At 35.4% G+C, this 24,032-nt stretch overlaps 1 protein-coding gene across 10 annotated transcripts in view; it reads right to left on the bottom strand.

The window, feature by feature from the left end:
- Positions 1-24,032, bottom strand: part of AHI1 (Abelson helper integration site 1) — a 208,754-nt gene that overhangs the window by 116,883 nt on the left and 67,839 nt on the right. For 6 of the 10 annotated variants that reach the window (XR_006818426.1, XM_046006414.1, XM_046006418.1 and 3 more), the window contains exons 18-20: positions 20,628-20,824; positions 15,311-15,337; positions 721-838 (exon numbers count right to left, since the gene is read on the bottom strand). Coding sequence is in view for 8 of the 10 variants with exons in the window: in XM_046006414.1 (XP_045862370.1) it covers positions 721-838; positions 15,311-15,337; positions 20,628-20,824 (342 nt within the window). In the remaining 2 variants the exon portion in view is untranslated. The remainder of the gene's footprint in view (positions 1-720; positions 839-15,310; positions 15,338-20,627; positions 20,825-24,032) is intronic. The other 4 variants (XR_006818427.1, XM_046006422.1, XM_046006415.1 and 1 more) reach the window with 3 other exon arrangements.

Here is a 24,032-nt window from a genome sequence, read left to right as displayed (position 1 = left end):
TTAAGAAAAAGATAATCATTTTGTTCTCTGCTGTCTCACCTTCTAAAAGAATTCAGTAGAAAAAATACTGTGCAAACATATAGCTTAATGAACAGAAATCATCTTCTTTAATTACCCAAAATATACATTTCTCACCTTGATGCTTTTACTTTGACATCCTTTGAAAATCTTAGTCAAATAAATTTAAAACATTAGCCTAAAAATTTGCAACTGCACAGTTTGTTTCAACTCAGTGATTCATGTAGATTTTTATAAGTAGCTTCTTTGCATATCTTATTAATTTGCCAACCTTGAAGTAACGTGGTATCACTGGCAGGCTGTATTCTGTTTCTTCTCAAATGCATTTTACCTTGGTTTTTCTTGAAATGAGTTATAGAATGGGATTATTCATCAACTCTGGCTCCTTTATCCAGGGAAAGTGAATCAGATTTAATATTACACAGATTTAAGACTCACATATTTTGCTACTTTAAAATTGTTTTCTACTCAATAAAATAGAGCTTTAGAGTATCCACTATTAAAGTTACAAAATTCAAATTTGCTTTTAAAATAATTTTAGTGATTATAAAGAAAAAAGAGTCAGAACATCATTCAAGTGTGAAAACTGACCATTACAAAGCTATGAGCTGTGTTTCTGAAGTGAAATAAAGAATGTTCATTTAAAAAAAAAAAATAGCATCTGCACATTTAAAAGCATACTCAAAATAAGAAAGGGCTCACCGGTCTGAGGGAAACCAGACTGAGGTAGAATCTGATGAGTGGCCAGCATGTCTGACTGTTTTAACTTAGACTGCTGTGAGGAGGCTGATGTTGAAGAAAAGGAGAGATTTTTGTTGACCTGTAATAGGAAAGGCAAATCAGAACCAAAGTGTAATTTCCTGGGTTACTGATGCAAAAACTGGATGAGAAATATTTGCCTGCGATGCAAACCAGGTCACATGGCAGGTCAAAACAAATGGTAAGGATTTATATGCTTAGTTTTTAAGGTTTACAGAACAGAATAGTTTTTTATCAAGGAAGGAGTAAAGTGGTATTGAAAGCATCACTGTAATGGTGTACTGTAATGTAATTTACAGTAATGTAATGTAATTACATTATAAGTAATGTAATGTAATGTAATGAAAGTACATCTGCCTTACCTAAACAAATATGCTTATCGCGAAACTGACATTATTAATAACTTAGAGTGGTCTTAAAAGTTATGCAAAGAAAGGCAAAAATTAAAAGTGACCCCACTTCCGACTTTCAATTAAGAAAGTTAAAATGTTTCACAGTCACATTTCTTCAGCATTTTGTGAACTAGCAGGTCCTTCCTTTTCAGAGACTGCACAGAAAACTCCTATAATAACTCATGTTTACACACATGATGGTGACACAGGTAAAACAGAGCTGTAACCTCACTTGCCAAGTGGAACAGCTCCCATTGCATCAAAAACACTAGGCATTGTTTAAGAACAATGCTGATCTAATGATGAAGCAAAATTTCTGTAAGTAAATACAATGCTCTATAACACAAGAAGCTTACTATAACTGTCTGAATACAATACTGCCCTCCAGAAATGACATCTGTAACAAGTACAGCATTGTAACTATAGCTTTTGTAGGAAAACAAAGAACAGGTCACAAAGAAAGTTTTACATGTAAATTTATCTTGTAACTTCAAATTAATTTTGGAATGATCTACTCTCTTCTCTGATAATTATTCATTATTTATTTTTTGAAGTATCTTCATTTTCAGAAATCAGGATAAAAATGTGATCTAATTCTGAAAGATTTGGAAGTCTGAATTTCTAATTTACTGCAAAATGTAATCTGTGACTTGTCAACTAGTAAATGATAGTTTACAGCATATAAATGCTAGTATGTGAAAATAGCTGCCTTCTCTCCTTGTAAAAAATAATCGAAATTCCCTTTTGATGCTCTACATAGTAGTGGATTGTGATGTCCTTTATCTGACTCATCATTTATATAATGTTTGTAAATGTTTCTCTTCTTTCAGTGACAGTAAATGGTATATCCATAGTAGTGGATTGTGATGTCCTTTATCTGACTCATCATTTATATAATGTTTGTAAATGTTTCTCTTCTTTCAGTGACAGTAAATGGTATATCTTAGATTAAGCTTTTCTCTTGAAGAAAAGGGCTTTTACATATTTGGTGAAAAAGTCCACAATCATTAAGACCATATGACAATATAGTTCTAAAATTGGTAAACTGTTGTGATATTATTTACAAAAAACAAAAATATTTTTCGAAGTAGTTAAATGGGGTCAAATACCACAACCAGTGCTAAAAAAAATTATTCAGCTTTAAAAATTCAATCAGAATCCATTATTACACATTGACCGAAATTAATGGTGACTTTATAGTAATATAATACCTAAAGTAACAATGAAATCATCTCACATCTTTGAGCTTTATTTCCATCTTAAAGCACAGATAATAAAAATAAAAATAGTAAGCATGCTTCAGTGGGAAATGTGCTGGAGGAACAATAAATATGAACTGGTATTATAAAGTATCATTCACATATGCGAGACATAAAGCCCTAAATAACATATTAAATAAAAAACAGATTTAAATTGAGTATGTTGGCAAAGGGAAGCCATAAGACACTACACAAATGAAGTTCTATAGAAATATTGGTTATTGACATCACTAGAAATCAGAGTAATTAGGAATATGTAATTTAGTACGATGATGCAGTAAATATTTCAGGGTGCTATGCTTTTAAATGGAAGTACTATAGACAGTGGTATATTTATCATTTAACAATATAATCCACTTCTCTTTTTAGATCATTTTCAGTTTTACTTCTGCGTTCTTAAAAATTTTTATTCTACATGTCAAACAATGCATTTTGAAATCTGGTGCAAAAGAACAGGTGTATGCTGGGGATGGGGATACACACACACACACACACACACACACACACACACACAGTCTTTTCAGTCTTCCTCTTCAGATATTTACTTGTGCTAAAACAAAAAGAACACCAGGAGAGCTAGAATAGGACACTTGTCTCTGCTCAAAGAAAGAAACTTTACAGTTTCTTCCTAAGCATTTTTAAAATTCTGCTCTTTCTTGACACATTTTTGAAGAGCCTACCTTATATCTATGAAGTGGTAATTGGCAGATTTCAAAGGTTTTGGACAGTTAATTATTACAGTGACTTGAAATTAGTACTCAAAGTATTTTCAAAGCTAGCCTATACACATTCACTACTTAGAGGGAGAAAAATAATAATAACCATTAAATAGAGTGAAGCAATATCTATTTTTGAAATACATGCTGTGGAAAAGAATTGCTTAATAATTTTACAACAACAGAAAGGTTGGCTAAGATAGTCTACCCTACACGAATCTGCCCTCTTTTCACAACACGCTTTTCTGCTTGCTTCATGCAAAAACCACAGTCTGCCAAAGTCAGTTTAATACCTCCAAACTGGGAAAACAAAAAGCATAAAAATTTAATGAAATTCATAATAGAAAAAAAGAAAAAGTATCACCTGGACTTCTGTCACATTAATCACAAAAATGTTTTTGGCTACTCTTTCAGAGGAGAAGCAGCTTTGTGCAAAATATGCAAACAGTAATTCTCTAAGAAGAGGTTAATTTTCATATTAAAAAAGTCATTGTCCTGATCTAAAACTGAGTGCACAAAACTGAACAAGCTAACAATTAATTTCTTTTTTGGTGATTAGCTAAACTATGAAACCTTTGGGAGATATGTAACACTCATTTTCATATACACTTACAAGCCTAATCATCTTAGCTGATTTTAGATCACATGCTACATTCACCTGAAGAATTGTTTTTAAAATTTCAAGCTGTGAAGACACCTCCAATTGGTTTTAAATTGTAACTTGAAACATAATACTGTCTATATACTTACATTAGCAAATTTGTCCCCCTCCTTCCTGAAGGTTGTTTTTTTCCATTAAATTGGAACAATACAGTTAATACTTTAAAGATTTTATTTATTTGATATATATAGAGAGATCACAAGTAGATGATAGAGAGGTAAGCAGAGAGAGAGGGGGAAGCAGGCTCCCTGCTGAGCAGAGAGCCCAATGTGGGGCTCAATCCCAGGACCCTGAGATCACGACTCGAGCCGAAGGCAGAGGCTTAACCCACTGAGCCACCCAGGCGCCCCTAGTTAATACTTTAATTTGAAGATGGTTCTGGTTGCAAAAAACCCCCCAATACCCAGGAAATGTTTTATGGCAAATCAAATGTCTATTATAAAAATTAGAATTTCAGTAATTAAAGAAAAAGTGAAACAGAAAACCTGAGCCACAGTGAGATTCAAGGCAACTGAAGGCAGGTATCAACATTCTTGCACCATAAATTTAAAGCAGCTTAAGTTCTTGTGATTTCCAGGTAAGTAAAACCTAACAAATGTGTAGCCTTTGGCGTCATAAAGAGAAATTCAAATATGAGCTCTAATTCTCTAGATATTTTCCTTATAAATTACTATGGTGATGTGAGGGGTTAGGAAGAAACACGGTTCCTGCTGGAAGAGAAATTTCTACAGTGGGATAATAAGGTGCCAGAAAATCTCCCCTCAAATCAGTTCATCACAGCTGCATGAACTAAAACCAGAATTCCAATTTGAATCAGTTATAATGAAGTTTAGTTTTTCAGTACTTAATGCAGACTTTTTGAGCCTCTGATATATATACCAAGGACTGGTAGTGTAAGATGAGTAATGGGATTTCCCTGTGCAAAAGTTAAAATTAAGATTTGGTGCTGGTTCAAACCAAATACCCAACAACATGCCTTAGTCAAAGTCAATTTACCTCAATATATTTTGGTTTTCTCCAAACCTTTGCCTCTTTTCTTAACACATTTCCTTACTTCACAGAGAAAATTTGGTCTTCAACCCTCTGAAATCTTCATTTTTTTTAAAAAAGATTTTATTTATTTATTTGACAGACAGAGATCACAAGTAGGCAGAGAGGCAGGCAGAGAGAGAGGAAGAAGCAGACTCTCTGCTGAGCAGAGAGTCTGATGTGGGGCTCGATGCCAGGACCCTGGGGTCATGACCTGAGTCGAAGGCAGAGGCTTTAACCCATTGAGCACCCAGGTGCCCCTGAAATCTTCATTTTCAAACCTATGAAAGAATATACGTCTGCCTCCACCTTCAATGTCTTTTCTTCTAGTGTCCCTTCTGTTCGAGATTAGTACCTCCATCTATTCCCTTGGGGATACTTAAAGTTCTTCCTAATTCTACTTTCAAATTCTCTACTGGCTGTTTCCTTATAGGATATAAGCACAGATCCTTCTGCTTCAGTATAAAAACAAATAGCAAACAATAAAAAACTCTCAATGACTCCATAATTTCCTTAAGCTTCATTAAAAGCTATACTCCTTGAAAAACAGCACATAACTACTACCCATTTAACTTAAATATTCAATTTCAACCAAGTACAACTAAGCTTTTCTCCACCAGAAGACTAAATCTGAAGTTAAAGTCAGCACACCCAAAACTTCAAATGGTCAGTTAACAGACTGATTTAAGCAGCAAGGATCTCTAACACTGCCCATCACTCTCCTCTCTTGTTTCTGGAAAACTATTTTCTGTTGGTTTATTCCGCCACTGCTATCAGGGTTGTTTGCTAGACCCACTGGACCTTCTCTTCCCTCACACTGCAAGCTTACCTTGGGCAGCAACATTTGTTTTCATCACTTCATCTGCCAACTATGCTGATGTTTCTTTTTCTTTCTTTCTTTCCATCCTTCCCCCCTCCCTTTCTTTTTTATTATTATGTTCATTAGCTAACATAGATTATGTCATTAGTTTCAGAAGCAGTGTTCAATAACACTCAGTGCTCATCACAAGACATTTTTTAAACCCAGAACTCTTCCAATCAGTAGGTTCAAGACTAAACCAACTTTTCCTCGACTATTTACTTCCTCAGGAAAGCTATTGCTATCCACCTAAGTTGCCTTGGCCAGAAAGGTGGGAAGCCTACACTGCCAACTCGCCCTCCACAGAGAATCAGTCACGAAGTCAATTAGGTGCTCTGACATCTGACCTCATTCTTTCTCCAGTCAGTGCTTTGGGTCAGGCCTTCCTCCTTGCTTGCAAACTACTGCAATCACTTCTGGATTTGTTTTTCCTATCTCCTGTTTCTCTAATTCTTCTGCACTGCTGACAACATGTTCTTTCTAAAATGCTAATTTTATTCAGTAACATTTCTGGTTAAAACCCACCATCAGTTGTTCTACTAGGTAAAGTCCACAGTTTTCAGTCTGATATACAAAGCTCTCCATATTTAACAACTACCTAGCTCTCCAACCTCATCGCTCCTTTTCTTATTTTCCGGCTACAACAAAATGCATGGAGCTCTGCAGACCCGCCAGGTTGTTTCATGTCCCTGTGACTCGGCTCTTACTGTTCCATTTCTAGGAATAGACTTTCCTTTAGGCTCCGTGTTCCTAGTGAATGCCAACTCCTTTTTCAAGCTTTAGCTCAAGTATTACATCATGTGTGAAAAGCCTTTCAGATTCTCCCAGGAGAATTTACTCCCTTCCCTGTCTCTCCACTATGTCTTGTGTTTTTTCTATCTTCTATTATCACAACACCAGTAACACTTTGGTGTGCTTCTGTATTTAGTTAATTACCATTCACCAAACTGTAATCTTCTTGAGGGTAAAGAACCAGTTTTTGTTCATCTCTCTTTAGTAAATAACTCATATAGCACTAATAAGAACTGCATGGAAGTCAAATGACTTAATATACATGTGAAAGGAGTATATGTTTACAGTTTTGCCCAAACTTAACATGGTATTTGTGTTGAACCACTATTCTATGCAAATCTCAACCTAATTTTTACCTCTTCATGATAAAAATACCCAAACTTGTTTTAGGAGATTAAAAAAAATTATTTTCTCTGGATTCTCTATTTTTTTAAATCTTTTTATTTTTCAGACTTTCCAAATCTTTCTTTTTTTTTTTTTTTAAGATTTTATTTATTTGGGGCACCTGGGTGGCTCAGTGGGTTAAGCCTCTGCTTTTGGCTCAGGTCATGATCTCAGGGTCCTGGGTTCGAGCCCTGCATCGGGCTCTCCACTCAGTGAGGAGCCTGCTTCCCTTTCTCTCTCTGCCTACTTGTGATCTCTCTCTGTCAAGTAGATAGATAAAATCTTAAAAAAAAAAAAAAAGATGATTCTCTCTCTCTTCTCTTAAAAAAAAAAAAAGATTTTATTTATTTACTTGACATGAGAGAGAGAGAGTATAGGCAGGGGGAGCAGCAGGGAGAGGGCAAAGCAGGCTCCCTGCTCATTGGGCTTGATCGCAGGACCCTGGGACCATGACCTGAGCCAAGGCAAGCAATTCACTGACTGAGCCACCCAGGCACCCCTCAAATCTAACTTTTTAATGATAAGAATTAGAGAATAAAAGGCTTAAATGTAATAAACACATTAAATTACCTGGTTTAATACTCAAATTTAAATCTAGAAATGAATGTGTGAAATAATAGAAAAAAAATATTGGTTTCTGGCTCCAGTTTCTGACACAGAGCTCCTAAAACCCTGTGATTTCCTAAGTGATAAAACTACTAGGAGGATCTTTTGTTCTAGTATTTGGTCTTTGACTCTGGTTCCAGACACTGAGTTCTTAACATACCTTGGAATTTCCTGGGTGACAGAAATGTCTTTTGTTCTGCTGAAGTGACACTTGGTGTGCTCTTTCTCTCCAGAAAGACCAAGCCATGATTAGAAACTTGGAATTTTTAGCCCATCCCTCATTTTCCAGAGAGGGGAGAGGGGTTAGAAATGAAATTATAACTGATCATGCCTACCTGAAGAAACCTCCATAAAACTCCCCATCATATGGGGTCTGGAGAGCTTCCAGGCTGGTGAACACATGGGAATGCTGGAGAGCGGTGTGCCTACAGAGGTCATGGAAGCTCCAGGACCCTTCCCACATACTCTGCCCTATGCAGCTCTTCCATCTGGATGTTTATCTGTATCCTTTATAATAAACTGGCAAATAGTAAGTAATTTGTTTTCCTGAGTTCTTAGTGAGCTGCTCCAGCAAATTAATTGAACCTGAGGAATTGTCATGTCTCCAATTTATAGTTGATTGGTCAGAAACACAGGAAACAACCTGGACCTGCAACTGACATTGGAAATGGAAGGGGTGGGGGCACGGAGAGCAAGTGAAGTGTTGTGGGACTGAGTCCTTAACTTGTGGGATCTGCCAATCTGCTACCATCGCCAGGTACACAGTGTCAAAACAAAGTCAAATTGTAGGACATCCAGCTGGGATCACAGAGAACCACTTGGTGTGGGAAAAACCACAGCACATTTGGTGTCAGAAGTGTTTCAGGTATCAGTATCAGTGCAAGAGTAAAGGAGACACTTGGGGGAAAAACTGGCTTTTCCTAACACAAGGACTTTTTCTAAAATTTCCAGGAATGAAATTCCGTAATTTTAGTGGCCTGTACCACTCCTACAGTCAACCCAGTCTCCCAAATACTGTCAAAATAACAATACTTGATTTGCTATTATCCAGTTTTGGAATGACATGAAGAAATAATTACGAGCATTAAAAACAAATTATTAAAAAGAAACTGTCAAAAAACCTGCATACCATTATTCTATTCAAATCTCAAATATCCAAACTTTTTTTAGGAGATTAAAAAAATATATCTTCTCTGAATTCTCTATTTTTTAAACTTTTTTACTTTTTTACTTTTCAGTCAAAAAAGACTGTAATTATTACCTTATTTGTATAAAATTATTCTACTAAACATAATTAATAAACTTTAGCTTGGCTGCCCTTATATTCATCTAGGGTAGGGGATATTAATAATGAAACAAACAAATAAATAGAGTTTCATGGCATTAACAAGTTGACAGAGGAGCTTGAAAATTCAGAAATATAAGATCAGAGGTTGAGGCAATACTACATAAAGCTGAAAAAAAGGAAAGAAGTAAGGGAGGGAAAACATGGAGGAAAGGAGCATGGCAGAATGGAAGGAAAGAAGGAGAGAAAGCAGAAAGAGAGTTGTTTTTCCCTGAGGGAATTCATAATTTAATTTAAAATAATAGGCAGAATTAATGATAATTTAAGGAAGAATAGGCTCAATTATATCACATGCCAGGTATGAATATAAATATGTTTGGGAACATAAGAAAAAAAATTAATTATGTTTGTGAAGAATAATACAAAGCTTAGTGGAAACAGATTCCAGCTAATACTATTTCTGATATATTTCAATCCAACCCCAAGCAAAGAAAGGAGCAAGGAAATTTGTAAATTGTAAATTCATACATAGATATTTTAAGGCTCTATCAGTTCAGAGCAATACAAGACTTCTAATACCAGTTACTATCTTGGAGCAATCGGATGAGAACTCTCAGCTTCTCATCATCAAATCTGTATCTAAGTAAGCATCTACCCAGTTTCTACCTACGTGCTGATCAGAAGGGATGAAAAATCCCTTCTCTTAAGGCTAGTGTCTCCATGAGCATTCAGAACTACATCTCCTCTCACTTTTTCAAGGACCTGAGTCCCAATTACCACCTCTATGCTAATTCTTCTCCATCACCACTGAATTATTCCACTCAGCAGGTAAGTATGCTTTAATATTGTCCACTTAAGATTCCTCTTCAGTCCCTGTTTCTTGGCTCCCAGTCAAAATTTATGAGCTTCCATTTTGTCCTTGATCCACTTCAATTGTGCTTTTGTCTCTGTCACATATTGAAATGGTTTTCATCAAGGTAACCAAAGGACACCATCAAGCCAAATACAATTGTCAATTTTCTATCCTCATTTCCTCAGTAGCATGTGACAGTTTACCACTCTCTTTTTTTTTTAAAGATTTTATTTATTTATTTGACAGACAGAGATCACAAGTAGACAGAGAGGCAGGCAGAGAGAGAGAGGGAGGAAACAGGCTGTCCGCAGAGCAGAGAGCCCGATGCGGGGCTCGATCCCAGAACCCTGGGATCACGACCTGAGCTGAAGGCAGAGGCTTTTAACCCACTGAGCCACCCAGGCGCCCCTACCACTCTTCATTCTTGAAATACTCTCCTCTAGGCTTCTCTGACATCCCCTTATCCTGGCTGAGTGCCTCAGGTTTTTAGCTGTCTCTCCCCAGGTGATCTTATCCAATCTGACAGATTAAAAATATAGAGCACTAGCCCTGACTTTCCTGCACTCAAGACTCAGATATTCAACTGTCCTTTACACAACTACATCCATGTCCAAAATTCCACTCCTAAAATTGCTCCCTCCACTCCTAAAATTGTTCTCTTCACTCCAGCATCCCTCTTTAAAAAGCACTGCTAGAATCTGTACAATTGCTGGAAGTAACAACAGTTTCTTCACTTACACCGCATCCAACCCATCACCGAGCTGTGTTAAATTTACTTCCAAAATGTATCGCCAATTCTGTCCATTGCCTGCATCTTCATTATTGCCACTGTTAAATTAATTAAACAGGAGGCCAAGAGTCTGAGGCAGTTCTAATGCCATGGTGGCTGGGCTTACAGGCTACAGAAACAAGCCCAAATCTAAGACTGTAAATACCTAAAGGTTACAAAATCAAAACCTAAGGACAACCAATCACCAACAGCCAATTAGGCTTTAAAATATGGCCAATCTATAATTTCCTTGCTTTGCTTCAGCCTTTCCTCTATAAAAGTCTTTCCTCAATTCCTGCCTGTGGAGGACTTCTAACCACTTCCAGTTTGGGACTATGCCATTCAAATCAATTTTTTGTTTAAACTTACTTATTTATTAAAAATTTTAATAGGTATCTGTTTATCTTTTATCATTCTTAGTCCAGGCTACCATCTCCTCTTGGATTACCATAAAAGTCAGCCAACTGATCTCTCTACTTGGAAGACTTTTAAAATCCCCTTTTAAAATCTATTCTCACATTCTCCCCAACTTAGTATCTCCATCACTGCTTCTTTGATTAAACCAATACCAAAATCTTTACTGAAGGTTTAGCAGAACATGTCACCCTCAAATATGCCTCTTTGGCATAAGGATTATTTTGAGAAACTGCAGATACTAGAGAAGCTCTGAGAACAAGTATAGAAGCTGCCCTTTAACAAGAGAAATCTACATTAAAAGGGGGGCCTCTAGTTGGTAGAGAGCTGTGCCCAGAAAACTTTTTCACCTCCTTTGTTTACCAAACAGTTCCTCCTCTCAGCTTCCCCTAACATGCCTTCCCATTTTGAAGCCTGGACCCCTATTCCTTTCCTCCAGTAAAGATGGTAGAAAAGCCTCAACTGCCTGACAGCTTTGTGGTCTCCTATCTTTGTGGGGCTCCCATATGGACATAATTATTTTTCTTGTATTAATTTTTCTTAAGTCAATTTAACTGTTAGACCAGTCACAGAATCTAGGACAGAAGGGAAATGATTCCTCCCCTGCATTTCCACACTAACAGACATGCATAAGCTCCTGATCACCTCTCCAACCTGGCCATCAAACACTGCTTCCCCTTGCTTGCTCACTATTACTACTTATACACAGTGCTCTTCTTTCTGCTCTCCAGCATGCCAGTTATCTCTCTAGATGAGGACTACTTTAGGACAGGACCTGCTCCTTGTCAAGCGTTTCTCTCAGAAAGGTCTTTAAGGAGAATACTTTACTATGGGCAGCCTTACCTACCAGTCACTCTCTGTCCCAAGGGACTATTTTTATTGTCTTCAACATCACTTGCTATCTGAAATTGTCTTATTTCCTTTTTTATTGTCTCCCTAATAACAAAATGCGCCTATACACTTATATCCCAAGAACACGAGCACACGCACACAAACACACCATACTTAGTAGGCAAGGATTAAAGAATGTTAATAGAAAAAAGGAATGAATTTTCAACAACATAAAACTTTGGCTGGGATTCAGGGAAGAAGAAACTTGGATACTTGGGAAAAATTTACTATCCTGGGGTGCCTGGGTGGCTCAGTCGTTGGGCGTCTGCCTTTGGCTCGGGTCATGATCCCTGGACCCTGGGCTCAAGCCCCACACTGGGCTCCCTGCTCAGCAGGAAGCCTACTTCTCCCTTTCCCACTCTCCCTGCCTTTGTTCCCTCTCTTGCTGTGTCTCTGTCAAATAAATAAATAAAATGTTAAAAAAAAAATTTACTATCCTGGTTGTAACAGAAGAGAAATGCAGAAATATACTCTGCTTTCAAGATTAAAGACTTTTGACAATGGTGCTCAGACCTTCAATGGGGCAAGAATAGCCTTTTCAACAAATGGTGCTGAGACAACTAGGCAGCCACACGCAATGGGATAAAATTAGACCTCTATATCGCATTATACATAGAAAAACATGAACTCAAAATAATCACAGCCCTAAATGTTAGAGTTAAACATATTAAAATTTTTAAAAAAGGAAGTAAATCTTTGGAATGCAGAGTTCAGGGCAATGGTTTCTTAGATATGGCGCCACAATCAAAGTGACAAAAGAAAGAAACATAAACTGAATTTCATAAAAATTAAAATCTTTTTGTTTTAAAGGCCACCATTTAGAAAGTGGAAAGACAACTCATGAAGTGGAATAAAACATTTGCAAATCATCTATCTGATAAGAGACTTCTATCCAGAACATACAAAGTACTCTAAAATATAAACATTAAAAAGACAAAAAAAAAATTTAAAGAATGCACAAAGGATTTGAACAGATATTTCTCCAAGTAAGATACACAAATGACAGGTCAAAAATGCTTAGTGCCATTAGTCATTAGGGAAACACAAATCGAAAACAATGAGGTATCATTTCTTACCCACCAGGATAGCTATTTCTTTAAAAAGACAGAAAATAACAAGTGTTGGCACAAATGGGGAGAAACTGGAACCCTTATACATTCCTGGAGGGAATATAAAATGGTATAACCGCTTTGGGTAAGTTTAGTAGTTTTAGAAAACATTAAATGCAGAGTTATCATATGCCCTGGCAATTCTGCTCCTTGATATATATCCCAAGAAATGAAAACATAAGCTTACACAAAAGTGTGCACACACATGATCGTAGTAGTATTGTTTGTAATAGCCCCAAAGTGGAAACAACCCAAATGTCTATAAGCTGATGAACTCGTAAACAAAATGTAATATATTTATATAACAGAATCATATATGGCAATTAAAAGTAGCATTTTTAACATGTGACAAATGGAAGAATTATGAAAATCCTATCCTAAGTGAAAGAAGCCAGTTATAAATGACCACATATTATTTGATTCCATGTATATAAAATGTCCACAATAGGCAAACCCATAGAGACAAAAAGTATTTTAGTGGTTACCAGGAGTTTGTGTGTGCATGTATATGTGTGTATGTGTAAAAACATACAGGAATAAGGACTGCTAAGAGAAACAGGATTTCTTTTTGGAGGGAATAAAAGTTTCAAAATCAAACAGTAGTGATACTTGCACACTTTGTTATCAGGGTAAAAACCAGTAAATTGCACACTTTAAAAAGGTAAATATTTTGTTATGTGAATTATCTCTCAATAAAATGTATAAAAAATAACTAAAGTAACTAGTAAGGTTAATCTTTCCAAATACTTAATTTCCAAATATGTCACTGTATTTTCAATGAGCACTTATTCTACTTTTGTTTAGTACTTAGGATACAAAGATGAATAGAACAAGATCCTTCAACCACAGAGAGGTTCCAGATTAGCAGATAAGAGTTTCCATAAACCTTTGCCAAATACATGCAGAACACTTTACTATCTGGACATTCAGAGAGTTATACAAAAGAAGCATGTGTATTTTTTTGTTAAAGAAAAATACCTCTGAATTGCTAGTCAGAAAATCAGTTATTTTTTGAACTTTGGTTTTATATACTATGTATATTTAAGAAGATTCAGCAATCTTAGAGTTATAATCATCATACTAATCATTGCTATCAGGAACAAGTTTCCTGAACATCTGCAGCCTAAGTCAGAATATAGCTTGTTCTCTTCCCCTCCTCCTCCATCTTCCTTCCCCTTGTCTATATTCCATTATCCTGTTTGTGATGATTAGGTAAAAAAGTGATGGGTCCTCACTGATACTGGACAGCTCAGTGACGGGGGGAGCCCAGTATTTTCTGCCATGTTTCCTCCATAAGATGCCCCATGTGAAAAGAAATAATAGCCTACTACTTATTTCTGTATTCCAAGTGCCTGCCACATGGGAGTAGATGTCTACTAAATAAAAAAATACTTCTGTTGCACTGTTATTACATAAAGCAGTCTCTGAACATACAAACACCATTCTAATTCTGTTCTGAAGGTCTCATCCTTTCACCTTGTGACAGATATAATTACATTTCATGAATAAATGAATGTCTAATTATTCAACTGAATTTTGGGAGTAGACAGAAGAAGAGGGAAGGACAAACATGCCATTCCAACTCTTTTAAATTAACGTTTATTTTCTTGAGAACTGAGTTAAAGGTTGGATATAAAATAAACTTCCTTATAAAAGGAAGAAAGCTGCTGTGTTAAAAGCATCTCGGATACAATTTTGTTGAAATTATTTAATAATCAGAGCCTTTTTATATGCTACTATTTTTAGATTAACTTTGGGGTCTTGAGGAAATCATTTAATATCAATAAGCCTCAGCTTTCTCCTTTCTAAAGTTGGAATAACAATAATATCTAATTCGTGTCTCAGGATTGCTACATAGCTAAATGGGAAAAGAAGTGTGAAACATTGGCATAAATAATCAAGAGCATTACCAGCACAGTCTATCATTGCTATTCATGTGCAGCTTACATGCATTTCAAGGCTTACACAATTTACTCAGCACACGTCCACTGGAACAGTACTGGTGTCTCTTACCTATTAAGTATCATATGTAATATTTTTTTCACAGGATCTAATGACTATGCAGGTCCTTTACTAAAAGTATATCCCTATCACTTAATATTCTTAAATCTTCAAAAATAGGAAGGTACTTGCTAAATTCTCAGATTCCTATATATAATTCCTTGATAAATTCAAGTTCAAATAAGGAAAATACACATCTGATTAACTTTTGTAAAAGTCCTATTTAAAAGTATGAATGGTACATTTCAATTCTTTGGTACATCACAGTCAAGGCTATGGTTTTCAAGTTTTCTTCTTTTTTTTTTTTAATATTTTATTTATTTGAGAAAGAGAGAGAATAAGAGAGAGTGAACATGAGAGGAGGGAGAGAAGGAGACTCCTTGCTGAGCAGGGAGCCCTATGTGGGACTTGATCCCAGGACTCCAGGATCACGACCTGACCTGAAGGCAGTCATTCAACCAACTGAGCCACTCAGGCATCCAAATTATCTTTCTTCTAATAAAAATTATTTACCTTTGCAGCACAGGCTTGTATCACCTCCTAAAAGAAAAACAATACACTAAGCAGGGAAATATTAATAATTTCTCTTTAATATAATTATTAACTCTTCTCAATATATCATGATATTAATCTTTTAATAACCAAGATCAACATTTGGGGGAGTTTCTTCCTTACCCTATACCTGTCACTCTGTATTGTGAATTAAAGAGACTCAATGAGTTCTTGGTAAATCTAACCTGCCACAACAAAAGGGACTGAGAACAAGACCCTGGAGGGCCTACATGTATCTGTCTCAAGAAAGAAATATGGCTTCAATAAACTTAATGACAAACTTAATAAACTGGTAAACACTAAAATTCTACCAGAGCACTAACAAGTTTCAAAGACACACCCAGATTTAATTGCCATTTATAATTATCTCCATAAATAACAATGCCCACAAATATAATTCCCACATTAATAATTTATTTCATAGGAAATCTAAGAATAAACCTTACTGAGTGGCAAAGTATATGATCCATATTGAAAGAGCTACAGGAAAGAACTGCCAAGAATTTATGGGACAAGGCCAAGAGAAGATCACTTCTGAAAAAGAAACTAGTAAAAGTCAACATATATATGAATGATTTGAAAATCTGCTGCTAAGGAGACACAAAAAAACACTCAAGTCCAAAAGGGTTGGCTAGCATGTATCATCAGCGTACAAAAGAACTAGAGAAAAGAAAAATGGTAATGATGAATGTGGAGTTTAGGAAAAAAGAAAAAGGAAAGAGGAACATCAATTTTTCATCCAAAAATTTCTAAGGGAGAGACATTCTGTCTAACGGATATTAGTAATCTGATCCCTAAAAGGAGAAGGTGAAACTGGTCATGAGGTCTGACTGCCTGGACTGAACCTCAGCTCCAGTGCCTGCCATCTCTGTAACATGGGCAATATATAGCAGGGGCTCTGGAAACATCAGCTTCAAGTTCCATAAAATGGGGGTAATACTAGCACCCACATTATACAATGGTTTTGAGGATTAAATATGATGAACATGTAAAGCAATTAGCCTAGGAATTCATTATGTCAGTTATTACTCATAATTATATAGATGTTGGTTAGCACCAAACAAGCTTTATTAGGTGAAATCTCCTATAGGGTAAAGAAAATTAACCTTTTTTTTTCAAAGCTAGCATAAAATGTCTTTAAACCCATCTAATCCCTATTCCTATGACTATGCTTAATAATCAACTCTGTAACCATTAACCTGGGTTTCAGATTAATTTTAAAAGGGAGAGTAGTCTTGAGTAAGGGCAGGCAACTGGAAAGATACACCTTTCACTATAAGATTTTTTTTTTTTTTAGGTTTATAAACAAATTTTTAAAAAACTGATTACTCCTAGTAGGTAACCCAGATTCTGAGCAAGTCTGGATGCACTGACAGGAACAAATTTTAAAACCTTAGAATGAATTTTGTCAATGCTCTCAAGATATTGTCTACCTAGGAGATCCTATCTGGGCTGCAGGATGCCTTCCAGGGACTACTATTGCAGCAACACAGTCAAACCTGTTCTTTCTCTCTCTCTCTCTCTGTGTTATGTAAGCCACCATACAGTACATCATTAATTTCTGATGTAGTGTTCTGTGATTCATTGTTTGCATATAACATCCAGTGCACCACGTAATCCGTGCCCTCCTTAATACCCATCACCAGGCTCACCCATCCTCCCACCCACCCTCCCTTCTAAAACTTTCCATTTGTTTCCCAGAGTCCATAGTCTCTCATGGTTCATCTCCCCCTCCAATTTCTCCCCCTTCATTTTTCCCTTCTCCTGTCCTCCATGCTATTCCTTATGTTCCACAAATAAGTGAAACCATATGATAATTGACTTTCTTTGTTTGACTTATTTCACTTAGCATAATCTCCTCCAGTCCCATCCATGTTGATGCAAAAGTTGGGTATTCATCCTTTCTGATGTTTGAGTAATACTCCATTGTATATATGGACCATATCTTCTTTATCCATTCACCTGTTGAAGGACATGTGGCTCTTTTCACATTTTGGCTATCGTGGACATTGCTCCTATGAACATTGAGGTGCAAATGGCCCTTCTTTTCACTACATCTGTATCTTTGGGGTAAATACCATCTGTATCTTTGGGGTAAATACCCAGTAGTGCAATTGCCAGATCATAGGGTAACTCTATTTTTAATTTTTTGAGGAACCAATTCATGGAAACCAAAGAGAACAAAGACAAAACGATCCAAAGCCTCTGGGATATAGCAAAGGCATTCCTAAGGGGGAAATACACAGCCACTCAAGCCTCACTCAAAAAAACAGAAACATCCTGAATATGCAAACTATCTTTACACCTTAAAGATCTGGAGAATCAACAACAAATTAAGTCTAACCCACACATGAGAAGGGAAAATTAAAATTAGAGCAGAGATCAATGAATTAGAAACCAGAACTATAGTAGAACACATTAATGAAACTAGAAGCTGGTTCTTTGAAAGAATTAATAATATTGATGAGCCACTGGCCAGACTTACCCAAAAGAGAAGAGAAAGGACCCAAATTAATAAAATGATGAATGAAAGGGAGGAGATCACAACTAACACCAAGAAAATAGAAACAATCATCAGAACTTTTTATCAACAACTATATGCCAGTAAGTTAAGCAACCTAGAAGAAATGGATGCATTCCTGGAAACCTATAAACTTCCAAGACTGAAATAGGAAATAAATTGACAACCTGAATAGATCAATATCTAGTAACGAGATTGAAGCACTGATCAAAAGCCTCCCCAAAAACAAAAGTTCAGGGCCTGATGGATTCCCTGGGAAATTTTACCAAATATTCAAAGAAGAAATAATACCTATACTCCTGAAGCTGTTTCAAAAAACAGAAACAGAAGGAAAACTTCCAGACTCTTTCTACGAGGCCAGCATTACCTTGATCCCCAAACCAGGCAAAGACCCCATCAAAAAGGAGAATTTGAGACCAATATCCCTGATGAACACAGATGTCAAAATTCTCAACAAGATCCTAGCTAATAGCATCCAACAGTACATAAACCTCTTATGTAGGAAACAGCAAAAGGACTACATGGTAAAGCTACAGAGAACACAGAATTCTCTATTTTTGTATCCTTTACTCATTAATGAGTAAACACCTATTAAATGCCCACTGAACTAAATTGGTTATGCAATTCACACACACACACACACACACACACACAGCCACAGCCACATCCCCATACCTTAAGCTTGCACTATATTTTATTTAAGGAATTCTTACTGTGGTTACAAAGAAAGAAGTATCTCCAGTAATACAGAATAATACAGAAGTAATTCTATATTATAGAAATAATCTATAATATAGAAGTAATCAAGTCTTCTCTATTATACTTCTCTGTTAGACCAGTGTTATAGTCTTCAAAGGATTAAGTAATAACCTGACAAAAAATATTGGGAATCTACCAAAATAAATTACAGGAAACAAGAAAAAGGCTTTGTGACAAAAGGTAAAAATCCAGTCAACCTCAAATGTTTGCAAAATATAAAAAGAACAGAGCTGCCATGGGAATAAAGATAACTTTTGTTTTTTATTCCCATACATGTTATATACATTATGAAAAAAAAAAATCCCACTGCAGACAACATTTGGAAAAAAGTTCAGTGAATTGTCTCAATGTGGGAAAAATACAGTTTTTAAAAAAACACAGCAAAGTTTTCAGATCCAAAGGCAGCCTCGATCTACCTCTATCCCAGTGCAAATGGATACTCTAAATAATTTTTAAAAAGAAAGATGTGGTAAAAGCTAAATAATTACTGATTCTAAGAGAAATGAATTTTTCTCTTACAATAAATTACCAATGTGCTTCCCCCATGCCTTTGATGTCATATCTTAAAAAATATCTTTCTGATTTTTCCTTTATATCTGCTTTCTTTTGTTCATATATCCTTTCATTTACCTGAAGATGACAGCTATGTAAGATGATGGAAAAGAAAAGCTACAAGACTGAATTGATTCCACGATGTTAACTTTTATAGTGTGAAGATCAACAGATTGTAGGAAATCTTTTCTTTTATCTGTAAGTCAGTTTCTCTTAAATCTGCAAAATCATTTTTTCATGTAAAATTTTAGACAGAGGACATTTCTTTTCTTCCCAGTGAAGAAAGATTTTCCTCTAATTTTCAAAACTCAATTTGTTTATTTCTACTTCTTTTTAAAAACTGGAACATCATACATTATTCAATTAAATTAAATGTTAAAACACACAGAATCACAACACTGAAAGAAACTTACTAATTTATAGTATATATTCTAAAATTTATACTGAGAAGAATAAAAATATTTCTCTGATATTCCAACTAAACCTGCAGTCTGATATACTTGAAATTCTAATTTTCTCAAGAGAGAAAAGGAGAGAAAGCAAATACAGTCCTAACTAAAGGTGCCTCAGTATAGCTCCTGACATGTTTGGTTTAAAACTGGTCAAGATTCCTATCAAAGGAGGAGAGAAAGGGATAATATTTATTAAGTGCCAGGCACTGTGCCAAAAGGTGAGAACACAACAAGGAACAAGTCTGCACAGTCCCTGTCTTCAAAGAGCTCAAGGCTAACTCTAACTAAAAGAATTACTATGGTCAAAGAGCATAAATATTTTTAAGGATATTTAAGCTTCTCAATACATCTTACCTTCGAGAAAGACTATGTAGAAATTTATAAATAACAGGATAAATAGCACAATATTTTTAACTAAGCATCCTCCTCCTCATTTTCATAATCTATTTTCCAGTTTTATGGGCAACACCTCGTTTTTATGGCACTTCTTTTCTTGTAGTGAGATAATAGACCTTTTAAATATGCTTAAGGAATATCTTTATCCACTCTTTTTGGAAGTATGTGCTTATTATAATTTTATCCATTTCTTTGTGGAGGTCTAATTTTCTTTATTGTTTAGTTTTGCACAGTAAGGAGGCTGTTCCTAACATATTTTATATAAATATTTTCCCAGGTTGGTGTTTGTTGTGCTTGTGTGTGTTGTACATATGCATACATATGCTTCCATTTTTAAACAGCAAAACAGGTCTTAGGCTGGTTTTTACAAAAGTATCAGTTCAAGAAACCATGTAGGTTATCCTAAATTGGTCTATTTACTGCAGTGAGTGATGTGAGAACAAACACCACAAAGGAACTATAAAAGCACAAGAAAGCCTATTTTTAAATAATTAACTTACTTTGTTGAATTAGTATTTATTGTCATGGCAATGTGAAACAGAATCAACATAGTTTTAAAACTTCCAACTACTCAACTGCATAAAATTATTATACATACTGTGACAGAATCGAGTCTCTGTTTCACTTGTTGCATCCTCATTGAAGAACGTTCAGTGTGGACATAGTCATCAATCTGAAAAGAGCCTTGGTGAGGCAGTTTAGGATAGGTGCATAAAGCATCTTGACTTTGGTGTATTTCATGTAATGGAAATGTTCCATTGTAGCATTTGAACATTTCAGCCTCTTGCTGGGCAACTGGAAAAATAAATCCATAATTAGTTCAAGTCAATGCAACAAAAGGACAATGAAATAATTAAACCATGAAATTACAGCATTAAATAAATGATCAGAAACTACATAATACATTTTAAAAACTGGGTAATAAGAAAACAACATGACCGACAAAATGGGAAGTTTTAAAAATACTATAAAAGCACAAAAAAGGAAAAAATAATGTCACAGATAATTTACGTCAGGAAGTATTATCACTGAGCCTTGAAGGCCATGGCAATCTTGGTCTGGTAAGCAACAAGCTGGGATGGGAGTCTAATTTATATATATATGTATACAGAAAGTATCTAATATAAAAACTCAAAGGCATACAGAGTAGAACTAAAGGAAAGGCAAGAATAATAAAAATAATTATTTACAAACCCATCTCCCTAAAACAACTGTTTTCATATTTCTATACCCCTCTTAATCTTTATGCATATGTACATTTTATGCAAGATACCATAATGTGAATAAAATGTAAAGTTTTTCAATTTAAATACAGACATCTTTCATATCTTTACTACTCTGTAATTACCATTTTTAAGCCCTTTACAACATCTCATCTAATGAAGCAGTTATTTATTTATGCATTCTTCTATTACTGAATATATACTGTTTTTTATCTTCTCTTATTACAGACCATGCATGTAGGAGTACTTTCATAGTTTAAATTATTTCTTAAAATAATTCTTTCTTTGCATTTAATTATCCAGGATGGAATAGATGGTCAAAAGGGTGAATGTTGTTGATGACGATGACAAAGACAACAGCATATATACTGCACTTTATGGTTTTTAGAGGGCTTTCACATATATTATCTCATTTGATTAAAATAAAGGAATTTGAAAATTTGTAAGCACCTGTTTGAACATAAAAAGGAGAAAAAAAATACCGTGGTCATTTAAAAAGTATTTTAATTATATAATTTTAAATAGAAAGACTTTCTAAACATAACATGAAAAGTAACTGATATAATCAGGATTTATAATAGGGAAACAACAGACCAGACTTCAGGGATTCTGTGTACTACTGAAGTTACATACAGAAATATGAATGTGTATAAAGTTTTTGGAAATCAGATCTGTACTTTTATCAGATTATTTGTTAAAGGACTGCATGAGTCAGAAAATGTTAAGAATTGTCAGCATAAAAGATGGACAGATTTTGCTATATAAACATTTACGGAGTCTTCATTAAAATAAAAAAACTATCATAATCAAAATTAAAAAACAAATGACAAGTAATACGGTTCTTCTAACTCTGGCCAAAGTAAGAGTAAAAAGGACCAGATGTGCCCTCCTGCTTGACACTACCAAAAAGTAGAGAGAATGTATAAAAGGAAGAGATAAAACCATCTTTCTTGTCAGATAGGATCATCTATACAGAGCTAAGATGAAGGCAAGGCAAGTGAAGTACATGAGGGAAAAAAATTTAAGGAGACTTGCTCAATCTCAGGTCCTGGCCCCACTTTGTGTAAGAAATCTGAATGGCATCTAAACAATGAGCCATTAGAACTAATAATCAATTTTAGGCAAGGTTCCAGGATATAAGAGCAGTAAGCAGAAATAAATCTATTTCTATATTCAAGTAATAAAAAGAAATTGGAAATTTAATACTTCAGGAAATACTGATGAGGGATGTGAGGGAGCCTGGGTGGCTCAGTCAGTTAAGTGTCTGCCTTTGGCTCAGCTCATGATCACAGGGTCCTGGTATCGAGTCCTGCACGGGCTCCCTGCTCATCAGGGAGCCTGCTTCTTTCTCTGCCCCTCCACCTCCACTTGCTTTCTCCTCTCTCTCTCAAAAATAAAAATACTTTTAAAAAAAGGTGTGAAAGACATGCATACTGAAAACTACAAAACTGCTAAGAGAAACTGAAGAAGAACCTAAAATAAAGAAATATATTATGTTCATGGTTGGACTAATCAGTGTTGTTAAAATATCAATTCTCCTCAAATGACCTGTACATTCAGTGTTGTTCCAGTAGGTCACTTTTGGAGAAATTGTCAAATTCTAAAATCCACACAGAAATGCGAAGAATCCAGAAGAGTTAAAACAACTTTGAAAAAAGAACAAAGGGGACTTGTACAACTTGACTTCAAGTCTTACCATAAAGCTGCAGTAATCAAGACACTTCATTATTGGCATAAAGATAAACAAATAGAACAAGAGAACAGAGAAGAGCCTACCATGCATGGACAAGGTGTAAAGGGAATTCCATGTAAAAAAGATAGTCTTTTCAATAAATAGTGTTAGAAAATTAGATATTCATATGTGAGCAAATGAACTTTGATATATACTTTATACCATGTACAAAAATAACTCAAAATGAATCTACATGTAAAACATAAAACCATAAGGCACTTTCATAGAACCCACTGGAGAATATTTTTGTGAGCTTGGATTGGGCAAAGGTTTATAGATACAAAACCAAAAATCCATATAAGAAAAAAATTGGTAATTTTGCATTTCATCAAAATTTCAAACATTTTTTCTTGAAAACTGTCAAGAAAGCAATTAGAAGGCAAGACAAAGACTGGGGGAAATGTTTGCAAATTATGTATCTGAGCACCGCTTGTAGAGAGAAAACCTAACTGTTAATTAAAAGTCAATAGTCAGAAGAAGCCAATTAAAAACGGGCAAAAGATTTAAACAGACACTTCACTGAAGAAGATAAATGGATAGCAAATATGTACATGAAAAGATGGCTCAAAATCATTAGTCACAAAAGATAAACAAATTAAAACCACTGTGAAATAGCACTGCCCACTTATGAGAGGGGCTAAAATGGAAAAGACAGACCACTTGATATTTATCAAGACTAGGGGCGCCGGGGTGGCTCAGTGAGTTAAAGCCTCTGCCTTCAGCTCAGGTCATGATCCCAGGGTCAAGGGATCCAGCTCCACATCAGACTCTCTGCTCAGCAGGGAGCCTGCTTTCTCCTCTCTCTCTGACTGCTTCTCTGCGTACTTGTGATCTGTCTGTCAAATAAATAAATAAAATCTTTAAAAAAAATTTAGCACGTCTATGGATATACTAAAACATTCACACACTGCTGGCAGGAAGGTTAAATGGCCTAACTACTTTTTTAAAAGTTTGGCAGTCTCTTAAGAAGTTAAATGGACATCTTCAATGGGATACAGCCCTTCTACTCAGGAATTTCCTCAGGAGAAATGAAAGCACGTGTTTATAC

The sequence above is a fragment of the Meles meles genome, chromosome 5, assembly GCF_922984935.1.
Source record: "Meles meles chromosome 5, mMelMel3.1 paternal haplotype, whole genome shotgun sequence".
Lineage (NCBI taxonomy): Eukaryota > Metazoa > Chordata > Mammalia > Carnivora > Mustelidae > Meles > Meles meles.
The sequence above is the reverse complement of the archived record's forward strand: the minus strand, read 5'-3'. Positions and strand labels throughout refer to the sequence as shown.